This window comes from Chionomys nivalis, chromosome 10 (genome assembly GCF_950005125.1).
Source record: "Chionomys nivalis chromosome 10, mChiNiv1.1, whole genome shotgun sequence".
Classification (NCBI taxonomy): Eukaryota; Metazoa; Chordata; class Mammalia; order Rodentia; family Cricetidae; genus Chionomys; species Chionomys nivalis.
In genome coordinates, this window is record NC_080095.1 from 41,182,669 (window position 1) to 41,209,771 (window position 27,103).

Genomic DNA, 27,103 nt, shown 5'->3' on the forward strand with positions numbered 1-27,103 from the left:
ATGGTATGTGTGTGTAGATGTACCTTGAGGACATAGCTAAATGGAACAAACCAGTCACCATGACGAAGAGACTTGTCCTTGTAAAAAGGTCTCCTCTACTTTAAGTAGTCAGAAAGCAGCATGGGGGCTGGGAAAGGCGGGGGAAGGGGTCAGGGCTGTTTGATCAGGAGAAGTCTCCAGAACACCTCTGAATCCCAAACTTAGAAATGGTCAAGGAGGGCCAGGGAGCGGGCTCCATGAACCAAGGGCTTGTGGGACAGTTCAGGTCACCAGCACCCATAGAGATGCTGGGCAGGGACGCGAACCAGATAGGGCTTCTGTGCTGGGTCCGGGGGGGGGGGGGGGGGGAGGTCTGGAACAAGCTATCTTTTCTTAGCCATAGTTGACGGCCTTTGCAGTTGGTTGGGAGACTGCTCAGTTAGTAAAGTCGAGTGGGTTAGATGGAGGAAAACCCCCAAGCTCGGCATGAAGCCTCCACATCACAGGCACACACACAATAGATACATACACACACATACATACACACATACATACATACACACACATGCACACACACACATACACACAACACATACAGATGCACACACATACGCATACATACATATACACACATACAGACACACACATACATACACACACATACAAATGCACACACATATGCACACACACATACAGATGCACACACATACGCATACATACATATACATACAGACAGACACACTACATACACACACATACAGATGCACACATACATATGCACACACACATACACACATACATACACGGAGAGATGCAGGCTTGGAATTTCAGCTGCTCAGAGTCTGAGGCAGAGGATAGAAAGTTCAAGGCAGCCGGGCGGTGGTGGCGCACGCCTTTAATCCCAGCACTTGGGAGGCAGAGGCAGGTGGATCTCTGTGAGTTCGAGACCAGCCTGGTCTACAAGAGCTAGTTCCAGGACAGGCTCCAAAACCACAGAGAAACCCTGTCTCGAAAAACCAAAAAAAAAAAAAAAAAAAGAAAGTTCAAGGCAACCGGCATGGTGGCACACACTTTTAATCCCAGCATTCAGCGGCAGAGGCAAGTGGATCTCTGTAAGTTTGAGGCCAATCTGGTTTACACGACAAGTTCCAGGCCAGCTGTGGCTACATAGTGAAACTCTGTCTCAAAACACAAAATTTCAAGGCCACTGACATTGTCTCCAAGCTTGGTGATCTGAGTTCCTGCCTCCAGATTCCTGCCCTAACGTCCCTGGATGGTGGACTACACGGTATAAAACGAAATAAACCCTTTCCTCCCCAAGTTCCCTTTGCTCATGATATTTTAGCACAGAGCTAGCAACCCTAAGACACTGAATGCCTTAGGGAAACCCTGCTTCAAATAAAAAGCACAAAACAGGCACTTGTCTCTCCTGCTTGAGGTACTGAGTTCAGTCCCCAGTAACACACACAGCACACATACATAGCACAGACACACATACTACACACACGGACCACACACACATCATATCACACACAAATACACTATAAATACCACCATACCACACAGCCTACACAATACTACACAGAGCAAACACACACATCACATCACACACACATATGCTACACACACACCACCACACCACACAGCACACACATACCACACCTACATGATACCACACACAAACACAGCACACAACGCACACATACACAACACTACCTACACCCACATGCACACATACATGACCACGCACACTGGTTAAGATGGTAAGGCTTATGGTGTGTGTATTTCACAAATAATAACACAAAGCATACGTTATGAAATAAAAAGTCCAGTGACATTTCCAGGAAGCCACTTTGGACTGTGTCCTAGACCTTCAGTTCTTGCCAGAGCAGTTTTCACGAGAGAACAGAAACACAGGACTCTACAGTACTCTGACAAGAACCACAGAGCCAACCAGCAGGTGACTCAGGGACTCTCTGAGGAGGTGCTGGGTCAGAAGACCCTGGCTGGGATGAACTCCGCCCACTTGTATAGCTGTCTTCTAATATTTTTTTCAGATATTTATTAAAGAATTTTTAATCCAAAATTTTAATAAAATAGCATTTCTTTCTGAGCTGGCTAATCTTATATCTTCTAATATTTTTCTCATCTGTATATGGGGATGGCTGACCTCACAGGTGACGATATGAAGGTTTACTTCTGCTGGGCCTGGAATATGTTAGTAGTAACTACGTCTGCTGGGCGGTGGTGACCCATGCCTTTAATCCCAGCACTCGGGAGGCAGAGGCCGGTGATCTCTGTGAGTTCGAGGCCAGCCTGGTCTACAGAGTGAACTCCAGGACAGGCTCCAAAGATACACAGAGAAACCCTGTCTCGAAAAACCAAACCAAAAAAATTGTAACTGCTCCATAATTTCTGGCTTTCTGGGGAAACCACCTTCCTCTGAGGCTCTTTGGTTAAAGGAAGGGAAACACTGAGAGACCCCGTCATGAATTATTTCTCTTGTACTGAATACCGTGACATTGACCCAAGATGTCAGGGAGGTCTCCTGGGGGAGAAATGTTCTGACTAGTTTGTAAACTAAGGGTCACGTAAACGCGGAAGGCCTGCCGCTCAGTAGCACAGCCTTGTCAACAAGGGGGGAATGTTTGTTCTTACTCAAAACGCGTCTTTACATCACTTGGAGTGGAACTCCCCTTTGGCAGACTCCTTCTACCCATTGCTTCACTGATTCAAACAGTTACTCAACAACTCACAGGAGCCTAGGCTGGTGTCCCACGCCTGGGGACGGGACTCCCAGGAATAGATGGCTGGATACCATCACCCCACCCCACCCCACCCCCTCATTCTGTGTGAATTTGCCCTCTCGTGGGTCCATACGGGGCTCCTAGGCCTCAGAGTGAGGGGAACATCTTCATCCGTGGACGTCCTGGTCCTGACGACACCACGCAGAGCTGGGTTTGATTTGAGAATAACCAGGTGGGGGTGGGAAAGACCTAGAAACGTCAAACCTCGGAGAAATCAAGGCGAGAATCAGGTCCCTCACGAGCCAGAGGCAAAAGCCCCGGCAAAGCCTCGTTGGAGGAAGGGGCCTGGACAGTGAGAAAAACGCACTGGAGATGCAGGCCTGTGGGGTAGGGCAAGCCAGGGAGGGGCTGCGGAAACATCTGCCTTGGCCAAGTTCCCAGTGGGGAGATTTGGCCAGGCTTGTCTGCCGTCCCAGGGGCCAGGGCAAGGGGCCCTTCTTGCTCTAGGATGCTGGAGCCCTGCCAGGAAGTTGAGACACAAAAGAGGAATTGGCTTCTGGATGCCATCAGAAGTAACCTCCGAGAAAGAGACCCCACACTTGCAAAACACGAAGTTGTGGCCCAGACCTACCCCAGAGCAGATATGAAAGAAAAACTGACAGCAAACACCCTGCATTCCCGATTCCCTCAGACTAGGAGGGGGCAGGGGCTTCAGAAAGCGCAGCAATCCCACACTGGCCTTTGTCCAGCTCACAGGGGTTAAAGCTGTTTAGCGACACATGCGGGCAGTTCTGCTCAGTAAACAGAAAAACCAAGCGTAACCTAGTAAGTTACAGTTCCTAACGATATACTTGAAAACCAGGGAACAGGATGAAGTTCCAAGAATCTCTCTCTCCTCAGGGATCTGAGACATTACCACATAGCTGTCACTGTGGTCCAGTTATGACAACCCCACCGGGGGGAGCGGGGCTTAAGGTTATATGCTGTATTGTTTTTATTTGGAGACAGTCTTGCTTTATATCCTGTGCTAGCCGGGACGCTGTGCAGCCAAGGGAGGACTTTAGCTTATAGCAATTCTCCTGTCTCAGCTTCCCAAGTGACAAAATTACAGGTGTGAGCCACTATGTCCAGCAAGGATCATGTAATGGCACTATTTGGGGGTGTCATGTAGGTCATTAGAACCCATTTTTAAATTTTATTTATTTTAATATGTTTTTATTTATTATGTATACAATATTCTGTCTGTCTGTATGCCTGCAGGCCACAAGAGGGCACCAGACCTCATTACAGATGGTTGTGAGCCACCATGTGGTTGCTGGGGATTGAACACAGGACCTTTGGAAGAGCAGGCAATGCTCTTAACCTCTGAGCCATCTCTCCAGCCCTAGCACCCATTTTTAAAGATATATATTTTTTTTATTTTATGAGCATTGGTGTCTCATCTGCATGTGTGTCTGATCCCCTGGAATTGGAGTCACAGACAGTTATTAGCTGCCATGTGGGTGCTGGGAATTGAACCAGGGTCCTCTGGAAGAGCAAAATCCCACCACACGCTCCTCTGCTGTTCTTCACCTTCCCTGCCATGAGGGACTGAAGTCATGTGTCTAGACAATTTTTTTCTCCCACAAATTGTCAATGTTTGTTTTTCTGTAGTCACAGAGGAAAGGTGGGATATTTGTACACTGCGGGATGATGTATTGCTGTGGTTGGTGTAATAAAAAGCTGACTGGTCAATAGCTGGGCAGGAGGTATAGGCGGGACTTCTGGGCACAGAGAGAAGTAGGAGGAGATAACTGAGGCACAGAGAGACACCAACGAAACATGAAGGGAGTCAGACATACAGAATGAAAGAAAGGTAAAAAGCCATGAGGCAAAATGTCGATGAATATAAATGAGTTAATTTAAGTCGTAAGAGCTAGTGGGACAAGCGTAAGATAAGGCCAAGTCTTCATAATTAGTCAGTCTCCGAGTAGTTATTTAGGAGCTGGACAAAGAAAGACCCGTTCCATCAGGTCATCAGACTTGGCATCAGGGATCTTTACAAACTGAGCCATCTCACTGGTCCCAGTGGTGTGGCTTTGTAGGCATACAGAATGAAAGCAATATGGAGTCATGGATGCCTGCACCCAGAATTTCAAGGAAGACCTGGAGGGCAGATAGTGTGTAGCTGGATTGGATTCCCCCAAGAGAGCCTGACAGGGCAATTCATGAAGCTGTGATGTGGAGCCGGCTTACAGACTGTGGTCCAGCTCGCCCAGCAATGGCTGTCTACCAACGGGAGGTCCAAAAATCCAGCGGTGTTCAATCCATGAGGCTGGACGTCTCAGCTGGTCTTCAGTATGCACCAGGATCCGAAGAAGTAGGCTCTCCTGCTAGTGATGGAATGAACTTGCCAGGGAGGCGCAGAGAGCTTCACTCTGATCTGCAAGCAGAACTCTCTGGGCCTGACATGGGTTTCTGAAACCTCAAAAACAACTTCCACGTCACACACCCCAATCCTCCTCAAATAGTTCCACTCCCTAAGCATTCAAATATATGAACCCATGGGGCTCTTAGTCAAACAGCCATACAGTATAAGTAACCATGGAATCTAGGCTGCTGAAGATACCAGGAATACGGAGAGTTTGCTGAGGTGATCTGTAAGCACTGAGGAGAGCTATCTGTGGGGAGTGGAGAGGGTGCTGAGAGGAAGTGCTGAGTGAAGGTGTGTGCTCTTGACACAGGCTCCATCAGGAACGGCGCAGCTCCCAGGGGTGGCAGTTCAAATAAATGGCAAAGTCTTTCTCAGAGTACAAATGGTCACAGTGCATACACAAACTGTCCACCACAGCTTTCTATTCTTGGATGTCTATGGCCTGAAGATTGTTCCTCTGCAGAGACTGACTGTTCCTCCTGGATTCTGCAGTGTACCAGAAACCCTGACCCCTGTTCAGCTGTATGCAATGGCCCTGCCTCTCTGCCTCCCTGTTCAGCTGTTTGTGATGACCCCACTTCTCTGTTCAGCTGTGTGGCTTCTCCATCACAATCGCGAGTCTGTCTTTTCTTTAGTGTCCTTGGAGCCCAAGAGAAATGTGTGCGGTAGGGGAAGGACCACCTAAGCCATTAGGGTCCAGATGATATTGCTGCGTGTCCTTAAGGCTGGACATGGGGCTACAGCACTTGGTGTTGGCCACACTGGGTTTGGTTTACCTTCTCCATGCTGTCCCCCTGCTCCTTGACCTTGGAGTGGGGTGTTTCCATTATATTGGAAGTATTCTGTCTGCACGTATGTCTGCAGACCAGAAGAGGGCACCAGATCTCATTACAGATGGTTGTGAGCCACCATGTGGTTGCCAGGAATTGAACTCAGGACCTCTGAAAGAACGGTCAGTGCTCTTAACTGCTGAGCCATCTCTCCAGCCTGGAACTTTCACTTCTACTTCACAGAGGTTCATAGCTAAGAACATGTATTGTGTCTCTGTGGGGGCTTTGGACACAGGAGGAACAAGTTTTACACTGTTAAGACTATGAGGCTCTCAGAGACAGAACAAACGCATTATGAGAGGGCGGAGAGCCTTTTGGGAGCCCAGCTGGGTTTGTGATGGTTTGCGATGTGTCTGTGATGGTTAATTTGACTATCAACTCGATGGGATTTAGTGTCACTGGGGAAACAAATCTCTGGGCATGGATGTGAGAAATTTTCAGAGTAAACTAACTGAAGTGAGAGGATCCATGTGTGGGCGGCACCATTCCCTAGGGTAGCAAAAGGAAGAAGAAAGACGCTGAGTAGAGGCTTTCCTTGCTCTCCGATATTTTGTTTTGAGACAGAGTCTCTCTATGCAGCCCCTTCCATGGGCCAGCTGGACGCGGTCTCTGCTCCTGATGCTTGAGAGCTGGGGCAGTGTCAAGTATTTGTCACAGCAACAAGACAGTGGACAAATGCAGTCCCCACAGGCTCAGGGTTTGAAACCTTGTGCCTTTTGCTGGTGCTGTTTTCTTTTTTGGTTTTTTTTTTTTTTTGGTTTTTTGAGACAGGGTTTCTCTGTGGTTTTGGAGCCTGTCCTGGAACTAGCTCTTGTAGACCAGGCTGGTCTCGAACTCACAAAGATCCGCCTGCCTCTGCCTCCCAAGTGCTGGGATTAAAGGCATGCGCCACCACCGCCCGGCCTTGCTGGTGCTGTTTTAAGAGGCTGCGGAAGCCCAGCTGAAAATAACAGGTCACTACACAGGGCCGGCCCTTGAAGGGTATAGACTCTGGTTCTAAACTGCATTTTGCTTTCACGTCCGCTGAGAAGTGGGCCAGTGCCACACACTCCTGCTGCCATGATTGCTCCACCTTCCTAGTGATAAACTGAACTAGGAGTCAAACAAAGACTTTCTTCCTAGGCTACGCGGTGGCGCACACACCTTTAATCCTAGCACTCAGGAGCAGAGGCAGGCGAATCTCTGTGAATTGGAAGCCAGCCTGGTCTACAGAGCTAGTTCCAGGACAGCTATGGCTGTCAGGGATGGTGATCAAGCCTAGTACAAGCCAAGCGTAACGGCACATCTGCACAATCCCACCACTTGGGAGGTAAAACAGGAGGGTCAGGAGTTCAAACACTTCCCTGCCTACCCAGAGAGTTCAAGGTCAGCCTATGTCACACAGAGATCCTGTATCACAAAGAGAGGGCACAGCAATGCGTCTCAGGGGGGCACTGCTAAAATTCCTTCCCCCGAGGGTGGGGCAGAGGCAACATCTACCCCTCTCCCTATGGCCCATCCTCAGACAGACAGAGGTATGATTCCACCAAAGTTCACCCCGAGTTTACTTACAGAGCACAGGGGAGATCACCAGAGTGTGTGTGCCCCTCCCACCCCCACAGGCCGAACTGGAAAGTCTTTACCCAGACTGGATGATGATTCTCCCACAACCACACAGATGGAGCCCCTCCCCTAACCGTGTCTGGCCTGTATACTCAAGCCCCTGCCAGAGCTCGCGCAGTTAGGGCAGAATTGCTCACAATAGTAGTAGGAAGTGACTGGATGCCCAGGTGAGGGTCCGTGACCCTCCCCTGCTCTGTGAGGGGTATAGACAGGCAACAAGCCCAGCTGGCATGACCACGTGCAAGCTGGCACAACTGAATTCCTCAATCAGTGGCAGTTTGACTTAGAGGACAGTCGGGGCAGCAATGGGTAAGAGCATGTGACCAAGATCAATGACCTGAGATTGATCCCTGGGATCTTTTTGGGAAGGGGAAGACCCACTTCTGCTGTGCCAGGTGTTCTCTCTCTCTCTCTCTCTCTCTCTCTCTCTCTCTCTCACACACACACACACACGCACACACACACACCACCACCACCACCACCACCTCCACCACCACCACCACCACCAACAACAAAAAAGTATTTTAAAAGAACTGTAAAATTATGTATGGTGTTTTGTCTGCAAGTATGCCTGTGGGCCATCTGCGGGCCTGGTGTTCATGCAAGCCAGAAGGGGGCATTGTATTCCCCGGAAGTAGATGTGGGTGCTGGAAATGGAACTCAGCTCCTCTGGAAGAGGAGCCAGTGCCCTTGACGACTGAGTCACCACCTCCCTTGCTCCTTAAAAAGAATTTTTAAAAGATTAACTAGTTTAGTAGATCTGGGGTTGAGGTCATAACTCAGAGCAGGAGCTTAACATGCACAAGGCCCAAGGGATGAGTCTTGTTTCCACCACATACACATACACGCACACACCACACATACCACACATGCACTCACACACCACACTCACACATATACACACATACACACACCACACAGACACACACACATACACACACTCACACACCACACACACATATATACACACCACATACTCATACACATACACACCACACACGTGCACACACTCACACACATCATACATGCTCATACACATACACACCACAGACAGCACACACACTCACACCACATACACACACACCACACACACATACACACCACACACATACACACACCACACACATGCACGCATGCACACACACACAGCGCACACTCACACGCAGTCACACACATGTGAATACACTCACATACAGTGCACACACTCACACACACGCATGTGCACGCACTCACACATACCATACATGCCCACACACATACACACCACACACACCACACACAACATACATACACATACCACACACATACACACGCGTGCACGCACTCACACACAGCACACACACTCTCACACACACGCATGTGCACGCACTCACACACAGTGCACACACTCGCACACTCACGCGTGCATGTGTACATGCACTCACACACACCCTCAGGGATTTAAAGGTGGAATGAACAGAGCTCCACCATTTCCACTTGAAATTTATTTTCTTGTGGGGCTGCAGAGCAGTTACGAATGCAGGCTGCTCTTCTGAGGTGGTATGGAAACCACCACATAGGTCAGTGTAATCCTCCTGCCTCAGCTTCCCGTAGCTAGGGCTACAGAGGTATGCCACCATACCAAGCTGGGGTTTCTAAATTTTGTGGGGTTTTTTTGTTTTGTTTTGTTTTTGTTTTTGAGTCAGCGTCTCTCTGTGTAACCCCTGGCTGGCCAGGCCGTCTGTATGTAGCCTTGGCTGGGCTGGAGCTTGTGGTGATCCTCCGGCCTCTGCCTCTCAGGTGCCGAACTGGCACATGTCTTTCATACCAGCACTCCAGATTTTGCACGCACACACACACACGCGCACACACACGGAATGAACTATTGCTAATTTCAAAGCCTGCTTCGGAGTTTTTCCCCTAGACTATTCCAATCAAGATAAGAAAAAAGCAGGCCTTCTAATCTTCTAATTAGTGGCTTTGCCAATCACAGCAGCTTCATGGCAGCCAACAGCAAGCAGAGTCATCCCTTTTGGGACGGTAAGCTTAGGTCTGTCTGGCTAACGATTGGTTAGAGTGAGGAACAGTTAATTAAAAGACTGCCGGTCTCCACGGTGAAGAGCAGGACAGGTGGTTATGAAAGCCAAGCTTCCTGAGCACACAGGTCAGAACCCTGAACTCAGAGCAACGCTGAAATAACACTGGGCATCAAGATCAAACCTGCTCCGTCTGCCACGCAGGCCAGGAAAGGCTGAACACTGCAGAGAATTCCTTAGACATCATCCTTAAAGCGTTTGCTGTTTGGCCCAACTAACTTGGCTAGTAAGAAAGGGACGAATCTGCTGCTAAGGAGCAGGGCATGGAAAGAGGGACGAATCTGCTGCTAAGGTGCAGGGCGCGAGGAGAGATTGTTTTCCCCACGGTTCAGCCTGTGCTAGCTAAAGTGTGAACACCTGAAAGATTACAAATTAACGTTTCTGTTTGTTTTTTGAGACAGGGTTTCATTGTGTAGCTCTGACTGTCCCGGAACTCACTTTGTAGAGCAGGCTGACCTCAAACTTGCAGAGATCCTCCTGCCTCTGCTTCCTGAGTGCTGGAATCAAAGGCGTGCCACCACTACTCCAGCTGAATTCATGTTTCTAAAAAACTCAAAAGTTGTCCTACAATGTGGGTTTATTGCAGTTGAAAATTCATTTTGTCTTATGTCTTTTTCCCCCAGAATGGCTGGTCCTGAATTTCCCAGTTCAACTCATCTTCCTGCCTTAGCTTCTCAGTAGTTGGGCTGGGACTGCAGGACCTGGCAAACCCAGCTACGGTCCAGGGTCTTCATGGGTATAGGGGTTCATGGATATAGGGGTGACCCACATCCTCAAGAGCAGCAGTAGGTGTAAAAACTTGTGAAGGACGAATCTTTTCTTGGTGTTAGGTTTTTGAGACAGGGTCTTGTTGACTTTCATAGCCAAAGTTGGCCTTGGCCATAGGTCCTCCTACCTCAGCCTCCTGAAAGCTGGGATCGCAAGCATGTGACACCACACCCAGATGAAAAATAATTATATAAAAGGAATTTTGTGTGTGGCCAAGTTGGCTGTGATCGAAAGGGAATTATTCCAAAGTTCATTGAGCTTTACCACATTATCCAAATGCAGAACTGTCCGCTGCGGCTGCAGGACCATACGGCTCTCGGAGGGGCAGAACTGTCCGCTGCGGCTGCGCCACAGCCACACGGCTCTCGGAGGGGCAGAACTGTCCGCTGCGGCTGCACCACAGCCACACGGCTCTCTGGAGCTGTTCTTTGTAAACATTTTGAGAAGCTTTGATTCTTAGTTCTGATGCCACTTTTTACTTTTTCAACCACCATTGGGGCTGCAGCTTTCCCCGTCCTACAGGCTCCATTTAATTTCTCTAATTCTGGGTTTTGAACGCTATCGCCTCTATTTAAAGTAGCAATTACATTTCTCGGGATGGGCTTCTCCTTTTGCGAATTCATCTCCCAGAAGTTTGAGTTTTGCTGTGTCTCACAACCGAGGTCAGCAGATTGTGTGCGATTCGCTGCCTCCCTCCCTCCTGCTCCTTTGTGCTGTTCTGCTGTTGCAGTCTCATGCAGACACGGTTAACTTGTTTTATGTATGTGTGTAATGTGTGTATATATGGTATCTGTATGTGGTGTGTATATATATGGTATGTTTATGTGTGTGTATGGTATGTATTCATGATGTGTATATCATGTGTGTGTGTATGGTGTGTGTGTTTAAGGTATATAGCATGTTTAAGATATGTGTGTAGGCCATGTGTGTGTGTTTTTGTTTGTGTATGGTTTTTATGTGTGTACATGTATTCATATGTGTACATGCATGTATGTGCCGTTGTGCTCATGTAGAGGTCAGAGGGCAGCATCAGGTGTTAGTGCTTGCCTTTAACCTTGTTCTCTGAGGCAGGGTCTCTTGCTCACTACTCTACAGACTGGGCCCTTGAGCTCCCCAGAATTGTCCTGTCTTCACCTCTCATCTTACCACGGATGACAGCATCACATCTGGCTTTACCCAGGTCCTGGGCTTCAAGCTCCTATTCTCACACTTGCAGGACAGCATTAGCCACTCAACAACCTCCCCATCTTGAAATGCTGTCTCCAAGGTCTATGGAAGCGTGTAAATTGATGTGCACTGAGGGCAATTGTGTCTGCTAGCCAGTGTAACAGAAAATGGCTCCCGTCATGACTGTTCTGTCTTCCCCTCACTGCCCTTTTGGTTTTTTGAGACGGGGTATTGCTATGCAGCCTGACTGGTCTCACATGGCAATCCTTCTGCCTCAGCCTCCCAAGTACTGGGACTACAGGTGTGTGCCACCAGGCCCAACCTAGGACCTTGCCCATGCCAGAGAAGGGCTCTACCAGTGGGCTGTACTGAGATCGCTCTCTGTGGCTCTTTTTTGCTGGCTCCAGGAAGATGCTTGAGGGCAGGAACTGGGGGGTGGCCTATTGTTCCCTGAGACTTTTGCCAGGGTTGTGACTGTCCTCCTCATACATGAGGAACATAGGGCAGATCTGACTCCTCATAAAGCGCTTTTACCTGCTCCACCTTCTCTGGGTCCTTCTGTCCTTAATCCTCCTTTAAGATATGGTGCTCACTGCAGACAATGAAACACCATCTACATTGTCCCAGATTTCAGTGCCAACACTGGGTCCCCAAGAAGATCAAAGCAATCATCCAGATCTGAAAGAGCCCATCTCCAGCAGGACCCTCCTGGCACTGGCTGCTCCCTGTCCCCACCCATGCCTGCCATGAGCGTGGCAGCCGGAAGGAGTCCGGAGCTGTCTTGTACTTGACAACAGCTGTGCACCTCTGCAGTGTGTCTTCCCAGACCCACATGACCAGGGAGCATAGTGATGAGTCCATCCAGAGTCTGCGGATCTCAGTTGGCTGGGAACTCAGCAGGAAACACTCCACCAGGTGCAGGGGGCAGGGAGCTCCCGCAGTGCGGCTTCAGCAAGCAGTAGATACAGGCCAGGTCCAGAAGCAGAACATCACAGATGGCCTCTAGACCTATGCCTGGCTTCTGATACCAGCAGACTCCATGATGGCATTTGATGCAAGGAGCAAAGACTGGACAGTTTCACACAGCAGCCTCAGCAGGGCCAGCAGGGTACCAGCAGCATCCGCCTCCTCGGCTCCACCACTTCCTGGGATCCCACAGCACAGGCAAAGTCCAGTGCTACTTGCCCCAGTGGCGCTCCAGGAACTCCTTGCACAGCGCAGTAGCATCTGCCTCCTGTCTCCAGTCCATCCTCAGTTGGCACTTTGACAATAAGGGCACAAACATTCAATTTCTGATTTCAATTCATCCTGAAAGTGGAATAAATGTTCTTGGCTGTAGTTTTCCTGGGGTTGATTCTGTTCTAGCGACATAATTTCTTGCGTTTGTACTTTTTCTTTTTTTGTTTTCTTTTTTCTTTTTTTGTTTTGCTTTTCTGTTTGTTTTGTTTTCAAGGCAGGGTTTCTCTGTGTAGTCTTGGTTGTACTGGAATTCACTCTGTGGACCAGGCTGGCCTTAAATTCAGAGAGATCTTTGCCTCCCAAGTTCTGGGATTAAAGGCATGTACCACCACTGCCCAGCTTTTTTTTAAGGTTTTTGACTACTTTGGAAAACTGGATGGTGATAAAGATTTTGTTATTTTATTTTCATATCTATATATTTTAAAATTTATTTTGCCTTTTTGTTTTTAAATACAAGGTCTTACTGTGTCACCCTGATTAGACTAAAATTCACTATGGAGACCAGGCTGGCCTAGAAAACCTACCTGGTACCTCTGTCTTCCAAGGGCTGAACCCTTTCAACACTACTGGGCAGGCTTTTATAAAACCAAAGGTCTAAATTCAGTTTTTTTGACCTTGAGATAACCTTTGGATTGCTATACAACTTCCCCTCCCACGTTCTCTAAAGCTTGTAAAAGGAAAACATTAAACTAGGGCTGGGGATGACTCGGTGGGAAAAGTATTTGGGCACAAGTTTAGGACCGGAATTTTGATCCCAACACCCATGTAAAGAGCCCAGCAGGGTGGAATGTGCGAGTAGCCCCAGTGCTGGAGACAGAGGACCCAGGAGCTCGCTGGCCAGCTGTTCTAGTGTACTGGGCATGCGTGTGGAGGAGTCAGGTGTTCCCTTGAAGCAGGATCTTTCACTGAACAGGGGCTAGGCTGGTGACCAGCACACTTTTCTCTTTGCCCCTCCCCTTTTTGCTGGAGTTTCAGGAGCTTGTGGCCATACGTGGAGTTTTATGTGGGCGCTGGGATTTGAAGTGTTAACTGCAAAGCCATCTCCCCAACCCTTAGATCTTTCCCTTATGTTAATAGATCATGATGAGATGAATGTCCCAAAGCTGTGTAGATTCTTGTTGACAGAGCTTTCTGTCCCACCAGGTCCGGCAGCCGTTCAGTCCCAAAGAAACACACAGAGGTCTACACAATTATATTATAAACTGGTAAACTGGTTGGCCTATTAGTTCAGGCCTCCTCCTCCTCCTCCTTCTTCTTCCTCTTCTTTTCTTTTTTGTTTGTTTTTCGAGACAGGGTTTCTCTGTGTAGCTTTGGAGCCTGTCCTGGCACTAGCTCTTGTAGACCAGGCTGGCCTTGAACTCACAGAGATCCGCCTGCCTCTGCTGTCAGGAGCCATTTTCCAGGGATGATGGCGGGAACCATTGTCCTGGGGATGTTTGCAGAGAGCCCCACACCCCAACTGTATTGAGAACTGTTTGTTGGCAGAGCCCACCCACACCCAACTATCTTGAGAATTATCTGTTAGCAGATCCTGCCCCGCATTCCAACTATCTAGAGAACTGTTTGTGGTTGGAATTACAAAAGGAACGATTCTGCCTGCATAGAGAACACTAGGTGTGTTGACTCGTGACCTCGTGACCGACAACTCTGACCGACAACTCGTGACCGTGACTGACTTGTGACCATTGCTGCAAGATCCCTTCCTGCCCTTGCCATGCCCCTGCCCCCATCCCAACCCAAATTCCTCATCCAGGGGCTATATAAGCCACAATCATTACGCTAATAAACAGAGACCTTGACAAGAACTCTGCTTGATCTCCTTCCTCTTTCCCACCCATGTCTTTTCAGATAGCGCCTCTTCGGGACCCTGGAATAACTGACCCGCTGGGCGGTTACACTCTGCCTCCCTAGTGCTGGGATTAAAGGCATGTGCCACCACCGCCTAGCTTAGTTCAGGTTTCTTATTAACTAATTCTTACATCTTACATCAACCCATTATTCTTGTCTATGTTAGCCACGTGGCTTGGTACCATTCTTCTCATCTGGCTTCCTCTGTGTCTGGGTGATGACTGCCAACTGACTCTTTCCTCTTCCCAGAATTCTCCTGTTCTCATTGCCCCACCTCTACTTCCTGCCTGGTTGCCCTGCCTATACTTCCTGCCTGGCTACTGGCCAATCAGCATTTTATTAAACAAGTACAAAAAACAAATCTTTACAGGGTAAAACCATTGCCCCACAGCAGATTCTTTAGAATTGTGTTGTCTGCCATAATTCATATTATGTTAGGGTATTCTATGCCACAGACAAAGCCGTTTTCATTGCATCTCTGCTCATAGTAAACCCTTTAGATTTTTACTTTTTAAAAGACAGGATAGCCTGTCTCTGTGTAGCTCTGGCTGGCCTGGGACTCTGTGGACCAGGTTAGCTTTGAACTTGGAGATATCTCTGCCTCTGCCCCATATATGCTGGGATTAAAGGGTGTGCACCCCCATGCCTGGCCTGTAGTCTGTTCCTTAAGAATTTTCTACTGCTTTTTTTTTTACTTTTTATGCGCATAAGTGTTCTGCCTGCATACATGTCTGTGTACTACTGCATGCCTGGTGCCCACAGAGGCCAAAGGAGGGCATTGGATTCCCTAGGACTGGAGCCACACAGATGGTTGTGAGCTGCCATGTGGGTGCTGGGAATCAAACTCAGGTCTTCTGGAAGAGCAGTGAGTGCTCGTAATCACTGAGCGAGCTCTTTAGTGCCGTGTTAAATTATCCTGCGGGGAGTAGAGGATGAAGGAGCTCACTGCACGCATGTGGAGGTCAGAGGCCAATCTGCTCTCTCTACCATGTAGGTCCTGGCCATCAAACTTAGTTTAGTGACAGGTTCCTTTACCATCTCACTAACCCTAAACTCCAAAAAATGCCAGGCAAGGCTGTCCGTGTCTGTTATCCCACTACCCGTGAGTTTGAGGACAGCCTGGGCTACATGGTGAGGTCATGTCTCAAAAGCCAAAGACCAGAGCAGGAGAGATGAGACGGCACAGGGACCAAGAGCACATACTGTTCTTCCAGAGGGTGTGAGTTTGCTTCCCAGCACCCAGGTTGGATGGTTCACAACCCCTATGGTTCCAGCTCCAGGGCATCTGATGTCTTTGACTTTTGAGGGCACCAGCACTCACCTGTACACACACACACCACAAACACACACACGTGTGTATAAACATAAAATTATTTATGTATTTATTTTTGATAGGGTCTCACTATGTAACTGCCTGGAACTCACTATGTAGATCAAGTTGGCTCAAAACTCATAGAAACCTGCCTGTTTTTGCCTCTGCTGGGATTAAAAGCCTGCAATACCTGGTAAAACAAATTTTAAATCTCATCTTTTATTGATCCTTTCCTCCTGGATTTCTGCTTAATTTACGTAAGCCAGCATTATGCTGTTCCTTGCCAGTTCCCTAAATAATAATGTGTGTGTACACACACATACATACGTATATACATACATATGTGTTGGGCCTGGTGGCACATGCTTTTAATCCCAGCACTCAAGAGGCAGATGAGGGCAGATCTCTGAGTCTGGTCTACATAATGAGTTTCAAATCAGCCAGGGCTACATACTAAGACCCTTTCTAAAACAACAACAATAATAGCTCTTTTGCTCGCTCTCCATATATGTGTGCACTTAAAAATACTAAGATTTATGTATATGAGTGTTTTGCCTGCATGCATGTCTGCGTATCATGTACATACCTGATGTCCAAGCTCAGGAGTCAGTTTCCCGGGAACTCGAGTTACAGATGATTGTGAGTGTCCAGGGTACCAAACCCGGGCCCTCTGCAAGAACAGCAGTGCTCTTAGGCAGAGCCTTCTCTCCAGCCCCAGCCGTTGCTTCTTTCATATCTAAATTTGTATTATTGTTGAGTACGGTTGCTGTGCACCACAGTGCGCGTGCAGAGGTCAGAGGAAATCTTTCTAAAGATGGCTTTCTTCTTCCGCTGTGTAGATCTGGCAGTGACACTCAGGTCATGTGAAGTGCTTTGAGCTGTTGAACCACTGCGATGGCCTTTTTAGCTAGGACCCTGAGTTGTCCCCGACCCCTAAGATGCAGTGTGGCACTGGCTGACACAACAGTGGTCCTTACCTGCCCATGAGAGGAATGCAGGCTTGCTCTCTGCTTTGCTCCATGCATGGTTCACATGCTCCCAGCACCCATGCAGGGCTCCTAACATCCAGAAACTGCCCCCAGCCGAGGCAGACAAGCCATGAGCCTTTAGCAGAATACGGTACCACCGCCTTCAAGATTCATGGAAACAAATGATGCCTCCATGTGTTGAAATGGGCCCCAAAGGTATTGGCACTAGCAGAAGGTGTGACGTGTGGCTTTGCTGGAGGAAGAGTGTCTCTGTGGGGGTGGGTATTGAGGTCTCTTATGCTCAAGCTACACCAAGCGTCTCATTTCACTTCCTGTTGCCTGTATATCAAGATGTAAAATTTTTGGTTCCTCCAGCACCATGTCTGCCTGCATGCTGCCATGTCCCACCAGGATGGCAATGGACTAAAACTCAAGCTGTAACCCACCCGTTAAATGATTCCTAAGAGTTGCCATGGTCATGGTGTCTCTTCACAGCAGCAGAAACCCTAAGACAGGAGTGAGCATTCGGATTCCAGATGTTTGGGCTGGGACATGACTAGCCATTCCCCTTTTGTTTTTTGAGGCAGGTTCTAGCTACCTACCAGTCTGACTGGCCCTGGATTTACATTGGCTCTTCTGCCTCTGTCTCCTAAGTGTTGGGATTATAGTGCGCACTCCCACACCTGGCTCTACCTCTGAGCTGCTCCTTCCGAGGACAACGGCATGCTGTGGCTTCCCCTGCCCGAGTTAATGGTGTATGGCTGCAGGAGTCCATTCTCTCTGTGAAGTGGGTCCCAGCGGTCACATTCCAGTCATCAGGCTTACACCTCCACCTGCTGAGCCACTGCACAAACCCCCGTCATGTCTTTCTTCACAGCTCAGAAATGGAGATGTCTCTGACTTCAGGACAGAGAGGGGCAGCACCTAATGAAAGCAAGAGTACACTTCTCCACTAGTGAGGCTATGCAGCAATCCCTCCCTGCTCCTCAACAGTCTCGCCACATAGCCTTGGCTGGCCTGGGACTCAGAGATCCACCTGTACAACTTTGGATCATCTCTAGGTTGGTTTTTTGTTGTTGTTGTTGTTGTTTTGTTGTTATTTTGGCTTTCTGAGACAAGGTTTCTCTGGCTGTCCTGGAACTTACTCTGTATACCAAGATGGTCTCGAACTCACAGAGATCTGCCTGTTTCTGCCTCCCAAGTGCTGGGATTAAAGGTGTGCGCCACCACTGCCATGTGTTTTTGTTTTGTTTTGTTTGAGACACTGTCTTGTGTAGCCCAGGCTGGCCTTGAACCCATAGCAACCCTCTTGGCTCAGCTTCCTAAGTGCTGAGTGTACAGGCATGCATCATGCCCAGCTTTGAGTTATTTAGAATATAGACTGCTAATAAATGTGGTTTCATTTAGGAGATGTTGAGTATTCTGTGCGTTTGATACAAACGCAATGTTTTGCTTTTCAAATTACTATCTGTGGCTGCTGAACCATAGATCTGTAATACAGAACCATGAACAGCAGTTAGAAACAGATGGGACGTTGCACCTTTAAGGGTGTGGCTCTGCTACAACCCATAGTGCCTTGATACACATAAGGAACAGTAAGCTCCAAGGTGCCTTGGCATCTATAAACCAGTGTACAGGCTTCCGCATCCCAGTGTTCCTTGGAAGAAAACCAGCACCACTGGCTCATGCGTTCTTTATTCATTTGACAAATACAGGAAGAAAATCTGCAATCATTATCAAAATTATATCTTACCAAGAGTTTGAAAGTATTTATTTAAAAAGTTATATTCACAGTCTGTTATGTACAAATTATTACCCATAGTAGGAGAAGCCAGGCAGTGACCATGTGAGAGTAAAGAACACTCTGGAAAAGCTCACCCTGGCACTTGCCTTCCACAAGTATGCATTTGAATAGAAGTCTTTCAGGGAAGCCCTTCCTGCTGTGCAGGCAAGGGTTAGCACTACCTGGCAGGGTCAGAGGGGCCCTGCATCCCGAGAGGCACATTGCTACCCCACACTCCTGGAAATGGCTTTGACATTCAAGAAAGGGTTCATTTCAGCACCAAGATGGGCTTTGCAATATGCAAATTATGGTTTCCTATCAGATGTGTAGACTGATGAGGTGCAGAGGACCCTGAGATGTGGCAGCCTGCGGGTATCTAGCTGGCACTATCCACGAGGGCTGGAAAGAACAAAAACCGGTGCCTTTTTCCTTTTTTAAAACTGCCTGTGCTTGGATAATCTAAAGACACGAGAAGACACCAGGATTGCTTCTGAACTCTAACTTAGCAAGATATGACACCTATTTCCATCCTGAGGGTGGAAGCCGATATCCAGTTCCTGAGCTATCCTCAAACTGAGCATCAAGGATCCAAGGGGCCTCGCTGAAAGAACGGATTTCTGAGGGAATGATGTCACCTTATTGATAGCATCCGTTTGTAAGCCTAAGTGGTCAAAAGTAGTTAAAAGACGTCAAGATGTGTGTGGGATCTGGGGATGTAACTCAACTGGTAGAGTGCCTGCCTATCACGCACATGGCCCAGGTTCAATCCCCCACAGAGTAAACTGGGCACAGTGGTGCGTGTGGGTAACCCAGCTCTTTAGAGCAGGAAGGGCTGAAGTTTAGGAACGCCCTCAGCTACGCAATGACTCTGAGGATGTGTAGCGAGCTGCGTGAAGCCACACCTGATGGCAATGTAGAGAGCTGCGTGGAGTCGCACCTAATGGTGCTGGCTCCCGCCCTCCGCGATCCCGAAAGCGAGTGCTCTCTGGGATAATCAACTCCTATGGCTAAAGCCTAACTTATGCTATTATCATGCAATGACTGTCAGCTGCTTGCATATGCATGGACCTATGGGCAGTGCCCACCTGGCAATCTGAGGTTGGCGGCCCAGGCCTACTTAAGGGCTGGGAGAGGTTTGCCCGAGAGAGGAAGAGAGAGACAGAAGGAGAGAAAGAGAAGGGAAAAGATTGCTGTGAATAAAGTCATGGAATAAACTGCAGTGAGAAGAGCTCTGGTGGTCGCGTCATCCTTGCTGGACGAGGGGGGCCGCGACAAGGATGGGGGGGTTCTTTCAGAAGGGAGTGGGAAGTGGAGGGACAAAGGCAGGGAGGGAAGAGGACAAGCAAGGCTCTGGCTCATCTTTGCAGCCTTCAACTCCTGCACCACGCCAAGCACACAGGATACTGAACAACGCCTGCATCTCAGCTTTTCTTCCAGGGTGAGGTCACAAGTGGTCAACAATGCAAAGTCTCGCTCTGGGGGTCGAAAACAGAGACTTACTTCCCTTACAGGTCTGACCGTGAAAGACCTTGTTTGGCAGTTTAACAAACAGGATCAAGAACACACACAAGGCCAGCAAGATGGCTCAGTGGGTAAAAAGCATAGGCCTCCCAGCCTGAGGATCCAAGTTCAAGTCCGGGAACCCGCATGATGGGAGCAGAGAAGCAACTGCTGCTGTTTATCCTTTGACTTCATGAGCACATGCTCCATGCCTACACACACAGTAAATAAATGTAATGTATATATTATATACATACATGACTCAGCATGACAGCTCCTGTCTGTGTGATCCCAGTACTTGTAAGGTGAAGGCAGAAGGATCATAAATTTGAGTCCAACCTGTGCTTACACAGGAGACCCCATCACGCACACACACATTGGCTTAAAACCACAGACAGGACAAGCAGCAAACACTTGGGCACCTATCGCAAAAGAACACTAAACTCTCCAGCGGAGTTTAAAAACGAAACTGCTCCTCTGTGGCGGAGTTCACAGACTGCTTTTGGCTTTGTCCTTTGCCCCATTTTTTTCCCTCTTGGAGAAATGTAGTCATTGAGAGTAAAAGCTGTGGCCCCAGGACCCCTCTAGCACAGCAGATTCAAAAACAGGGAAGAGTCCTTCTTCTCCGGCCAACTGCAGCTGGCATTCTGCCCCAAAATGCTGTATCCTGTAGGCACCAGACCCGAGCCCCAAAGCTACTGCTTTTCTCCACCAGTTTCCACTGAGCAAGTTGGATTCAGTGACTTTATCCCAGGTGCGGCTTGCAGCCACTCCTCTCCTGGGCTTAAATGCCCACACACAAACATAGCCTGGATGGACCCTCTTGTCCATGAAAGACAACGAAACACTTGGACCCTTACACAAGCTGCTCTGACTGAGAGTCACAAAAGCGCCTTGAATCAAAAGGCTGTGACTTCCATTCTCCTGTCCGGGCAAAGGGGGTAGTGAGATGGCGGGGCAGCACCTGGTGGCCCGAGTCTGAGCCTCAGCACAGGGCTGATCTCTGACCTCCATGTATGGGCTGGGGCATGTGCTCACAATAATAAAACAGTACCTTCTACCCAAGTCCCTCTCTTCTCTTGTGTGGCTCCTAGTTTTCTTCTCATTGGCTAGGATGAGCCTGAACCCAGGGCCCCGAGGGTGCTGAGCGCTCTGTGCTTTACCAAAAAGCTACACCCTCAGCTCTTCTTATGCGTGCATGTTTGTGTGGGTTCTGTTCCTCAGGAGCCACCACCTTGCTTTTTGACACAGGGCCTTTCACTGGCCTAGACCGCGATGAGGCTAGGCTAGCTGGCCTTACGAGTGAGGGATTAGGCCTGACTCCTAAAGTCGAATTCTTACTAGAATTACCCCAGGCTGAGTTAGCCCATTAGTGGAGCACTTGCCCCAAACGCCAGGTATGATCAACTGTGCCCCCTCCCACACGCACGTACGTGTACACACACACACACACACACACACACACACACACACACACACACACTACTGTGACCCAAAAGAATAAAGAGAAGCCCAAACTGGCTCACAGGCTAGTCTGGGAGAGAGCTAGCAAGCATTTCTTGACCCACATCAATGTTTTTCACATTGCCCAGCTGATCTCCTGGCTGAGGATGCTGACATACACCCATGGAACTCCTGCTCAGTCTGTGCATGTTGCCAAACTGACCCACAGCACCTGAGCTCACCTGTGACCTCTGTAGCACAGCCTCGCCCTTCACACCCGCCTGTGTAGCGAGCACACTGCCCCACGGCTGTGGGAGGCCCCTGCTCTTGGCGACTCCAGGTTCTCCAAAGCTAACCAAGAACCAGCTTTTTGCCAAACTCTTGCCTTGTTAGACACAATTGGTTCATGAACTGAGAAACTACCAGCATTGGACATTAATTCAAATTCTGTAGTTTTATTTTCTTTTCCAATGCTGGGGACTGAACCTGGGTCTTGCTAGACAAATATTCTACCACTGAGTTCTACCCCAGTCCAAGTTTGAACTCTGACCCTGGCAGAGGGTTGCCGTGACAGAAGAAACACTAGGCCGGAGCGCTTCACCAGTCAGCTGCGCTTTGATCCTGTCTGCCTCCGAGGGGTCAGATGATGGCCAGGCTGCAGCACTGACTGCATCACGTGAGGTCAGGACCCTGGGCTATCAGGGTCATTTGCTACCTCCCAGAGCTGCCCTGTCTGCTGTCAAATAGAACTGCTGTGGGGATAAGGGAGGGACAGAGAGAGAAGCATCAGGGGAGAAGTAAGCTCGCAAGTATGTCTAACAATGAGGAGCCTGTGGAAAATCCAGAACTTACTTAAGGAAGACAGAGTACTATTGAGCAATAATTCCATAATTTCCAGAAATTATAAACTTTGGAACCTGAGGTTATGACTCAGAATAAAGCAACCCCAAATTTGTCCAGACTGGCCTTGGGGAGAAGCGGCAACCACAGATGATAATGAGTCAGTGCTTGAGAACAAAAATGGTCAAACCACAGATGTGACAGGAGAGTTTGGGGGGGTGGTGCCCTTATTTAAACTTACAAGTGGGCAGCAAAAGAGCCTACGAGTGAGGCCCAGGCCCAGTGTTCCCTCCTCACAGAACCTCTGGACAGTGCAGGATTCAGCTAATACAGGTTTTATTTCCAACATGGTGGAGAAGATGGAAGTTCTGCTTGGTTCACACCACTTCATTCAGCTTCTTGAGGGTTCCCAGTGCTGGCAAAATCTCCGTGCCCAAGGGTCATACTATTGGCAGAACACAACTTCTTGGTCCTTGTCCCTCAAATCTGGTAGTATTTGCACTGAGGGATATCTGCCCACTGCAATGAAGAATGCTGGAAGCCGTTTTCTGTAGACACCTCCTTCCAGAGTCCAACAATACAGGTGGCCAGGGAACTTGGAAGGAAGCTGCAAAAGTCCAGCTAGAGTCTTGACTTCGTTAGATGAGGACAAGGGAGAGTCACGTGTCCTCTTCAGGTATTTAATAATCAAAGAACAAATATCCATGGATTCTAACTGTAGATATGCTAGATATAAAATTGATGGAATGCAAGCTGGTCCATAAAGGGCTGCACGAGATAATCCGTGGCAAAGTAGAAAACCAGCCCAAAGGTGATGGAGATGGGGAGAGCTGGCAGCGCCTTCTTGAAGATGGCGAGCAGTAGTAAGGTAAGGCACAGGCCCTGTGGGGATGGACAGATGCACACTCAGGACTGGCAGCATGCCACACACAACTGTCCAGTACCACACGCAGAGAATCCTCTCTTCAGTACTAACTTCAAAACTCTCATGATCTGGAGCCAGCAAAGAAAAACATAGCTGCTGGAACGGAACCTTACGGCACACGCCAGCTACGCCAGAGGCCGAGGCTGCATTACCTGAGCCCAGCCTGGGCACCACAATGAAAGCTGGTTCAAGAGAAAGGGAGGACAGAGGACATGGGAGGGGATGAGAAGGAAGAAACAATGTGTACTGGCATTGCCCAGGGCCTTGTGCATGCTGAGAGTGACCCTCCCTGAAAATACAGTTGCTGCTTTTTTGTTTATTTATATACACAGCCCAGATTGGACTCAAATTCTTTATTTTCCTGCCTCAGCCTCCTAAGTACCAGGACCTAAGTGTGCACAATGCCTGAATTAAATAGATTTTTTTTTTAAAGACCATCACATACAACCTAGGCTGGCCTCAAATCAAGCTCCAGGACAGGCCCCAAAGCTACAGAAAAATCTTGTCTCAAAAAAAAAAAAAAACAAAATCAAGAAAATATGATCTTACTATATGGCTTAGAATTCAACAAGGCAGAGAGCCACCTGACTTTGCTTCCAGAATAGCAGGGTTAAAGGTGTACACCAACACACCTAGCTTTCTAAATTCTGAAAGCCACAGGCACTATAAACAAGATGGGATCCTGTACTGGGCCAGCCTCTTCTGCTCCACACCTGCCATCCCAAAGCAATCCTGGCGGATAAGCGTCAGTGTAAGAGCACTGAGCATTGGCTTAGCGCACGGACTGGGAGTCCTAGCTGACTCCCACCTACGCTGCCAGGCTCTCAACATAGCGTCTAAGAGGTATAATTTCCTGGAGAATTTTTAAGAACTACTCAAAACAAGGTAGTTATTCTATCTCTGGATGGGACGAAGACGAGCACAGGACTGATACCAAAAGCAAGTGTACAAGAGCAAGTGCATGATGCTGCAGCTCACGAGACTCAGCAATACACTTCTCTGAAGACAAGACACAGCTAGGCTGGAAACAGCAGGCGGTTTTAATGTGTGTCCAGAGTGAAGAACTACTCAGGTAGGGTCTAATTATCCATTTTTAAAAGCTTCTTAAGGGATTGGAATTCTCAGCCTATCTGAAATCCAAAGAAAATTGTTAGGGCTGGGGTGATGGCTCAGCAGGTAAATGCACTGCCACGTAAGCCGGACAAGCCGAGGTTGACCCCAGGAGCACATGAAGAGCAGGATGTAGTGGGCACCCACCTGTGGTCCCAGCACTCCTATGAGGGATGGGAAGTGGAGACAGGAGGGCAGACGGGGGGCAAAAACTGCAGTGGCCCTGCCCCAGGGGAAGGAAAGATCCAGCTCCCCAAAAGTTGTTCTGTTGCACATTTTCCACAGTACATGTGCATGAACACACTCAATAGACATTTATACAGGGAACTCAGTGTCTGACCTATCTTTGCCAGGGCACACTTACGATTAGTATGGCCACAAAGCAGGCTATGGTTGTGTTCCAGTCTCCGCTGGCCGTGGCTGAGGCTTTACCAACCAGAACACTGTAGAAAATGAAATCTCCCAATCCAAGCTTTACTCCCCCTAAAAAAAGAAAGATTAAAGATGTAAGAAAGTTTGTCATTCTTTCCTATGCTTTTTTTCCCCAGATGGTGTTGTTATATAGCCCCGGTTGGTCTTGAACTTGTGAACCTACTGCCTCTGCCACTCAAGCCCTAGGACTACAAGTGCGTGCCACCACACCTAACTGCTATGATTTCATAATTCAAATTTATGACCCCAAGCCAGGTGTGGTGACATGCATCTACATTCTGAGCCACTTAGGAGGCTGAATAGAAGGACAGCTTAAGACCAGGAGTTTGAGGTCTGCCTCACACGGTGAGACTTCATCTCAAAAACCAAAGCCAAACGAATCAATCAAAACACATAGTACCTCAGTATCAGTAAACAATATTCACAATTCAGGCTTCAGAAAGATTTTTTCTTTATCTTCCTTTTTTTTTTTTTTTACATCAGGAATTTTAGGAGTCCCAACCAATCTGCTGTCCCATCTTAACAACCACAGAAACTAAATTAATAACGCCTGACTTTTACATAAAACCTAGCTCACAGCCAGAACTTGCGCCGCGGAATCCCAACAGGACCTCGTATGCACCTGACAGGTTTAGAGGCCAAAGGCTGACACCTGGTGTCTTCTTCAGTTGTTCTGCATCGTAGTTTGGAGACAGGGTCTCCCACTGGCCCTGAGTCCTGTCTCTCCCTCCCCAATGCTGGGATCACTAAAGCTGTGCTGATCTTTTATTTTTCTTTTTCTTAAAATGTGAGTGTTGGAGATCTAACTCAGGTCCTCATGCTTGCGTGGGCAAATACAGAATAAGCTATTTCCCCTGAACAATTCAATGCACTCTCAAGAGATGGAACATACAATCATGCAAATAACCCAAGACTGCAGACAGAGGTGACACACGTACTTTCCTCCGGGTCTTCACTAGTCAGGACACTGCCGGAAAGTTCCTGGACAGCAGCTCTTGACTCAGGAGTGGAGCGGTGAGGCCCCAGGTGACTGTCCCTTTGGGCTTCCCATTCCTCACTGAAGCCACCATCATCGGTCCCAGGACTAGTGTCCTGTGTCTCCCTTTCTGCTCCTTTAAGAGAGAAGGCAGCAATTAGAGTTCTAATACTTACAGCCATTTCTTTCATACTCCAGAGTGCAGAATCCTGGTTCAGGAAAGCGCAGCCAATTAAAACTCTACAGCTGAGGAACTGTGACTTGGCACTGGCTATGAGTGTTGACATTTCCCCTTTCTTTCCTCTTTTTAAGGAAGGATATAATGCCCAGCACTGCAACTGTCATGACCACAAGGAGAGGTCAAAGGTCATGGAGCAGGAAATGGTAAAGAATCTGCGCTCCTGTGAACTGTAGCACAAACTCTAGTTGGTCTTAAGAATAAAAACCATGAGTCAGATATAGGGGTTAATGTTTAAGATCAGAGAAGCAGAGAGGCAGCCACTAGAGAGCTCTTTTACCTCTACCGATGCTCAGACCAAAGTGGGGATCCTGTCCTCCAAGTGTCTCCTCAGACTGCAGGGGAGTACTGAACTCCTGTTTCCTCCACCCAGCCACATCACTCCTGTCTCCACCTTCCTAGTGCTGGGATTAAAGGCCTGTGATCCCAAGTGCTGGGATGACCTTCGTGTGATCTCTGTTTCATTTTAGACAGACTCAATCTTGTATAACCCAGGGTAGCCTTGAACTCACAGGATCCCTCTGCCTCTGTCTCCCAAGTTCTGGGATTAAAGGTGTGTGCCACCACTCCCTGGCCTCTTACTAGTAACTTACTTCTGCACTCTGATCTTCAGGCAAGCTTCATTTATTAAAACACGAACAAAATATCACCACAGTGAACACCACCAGGGAAGGTACTGTCCAGGACTCTACCTTCAGAGCTTAAGACAGCACTGGGCATACACCCAGTATTAAGTCAGCATTTGCTGAAAGAATAAAATCTCAATTACCAAAAATACAGTTATACTCATATAATATACAGTGTGCTGGATGGGTCCATGTCAACCTGCCATAGCCAGAGTCATGAGAGAGGAGGGAAACTCAACTGAAGAAATGCTTCGGGCTGGAGAGACGGCTTAGCGGTTAAGA

General features: G+C 48.3%; 1 protein-coding gene across 1 annotated transcript in view; it reads right to left on the reverse strand.

Moving 5' to 3' along the window:
* Positions 1–18,642: 18,642 nt before the first annotated feature.
* Psen1 (presenilin 1) overlaps positions 18,643–27,103 on the reverse strand; it is a 54,214-nt gene continuing 45,753 nt past the window's right edge. Inside the window, exons 10-12 of the mRNA XM_057782456.1 lie at positions 25,920–26,093; positions 24,914–25,032; positions 18,643–23,396 (exon numbers count right to left, since the gene is read on the reverse strand). Of these exons, the coding sequence (XP_057638439.1) occupies positions 23,241–23,396; positions 24,914–25,032; positions 25,920–26,093 (449 nt within the window). The 3' untranslated portion in view covers positions 18,643–23,240. The remainder of the gene's footprint in view (positions 23,397–24,913; positions 25,033–25,919; positions 26,094–27,103) is intronic.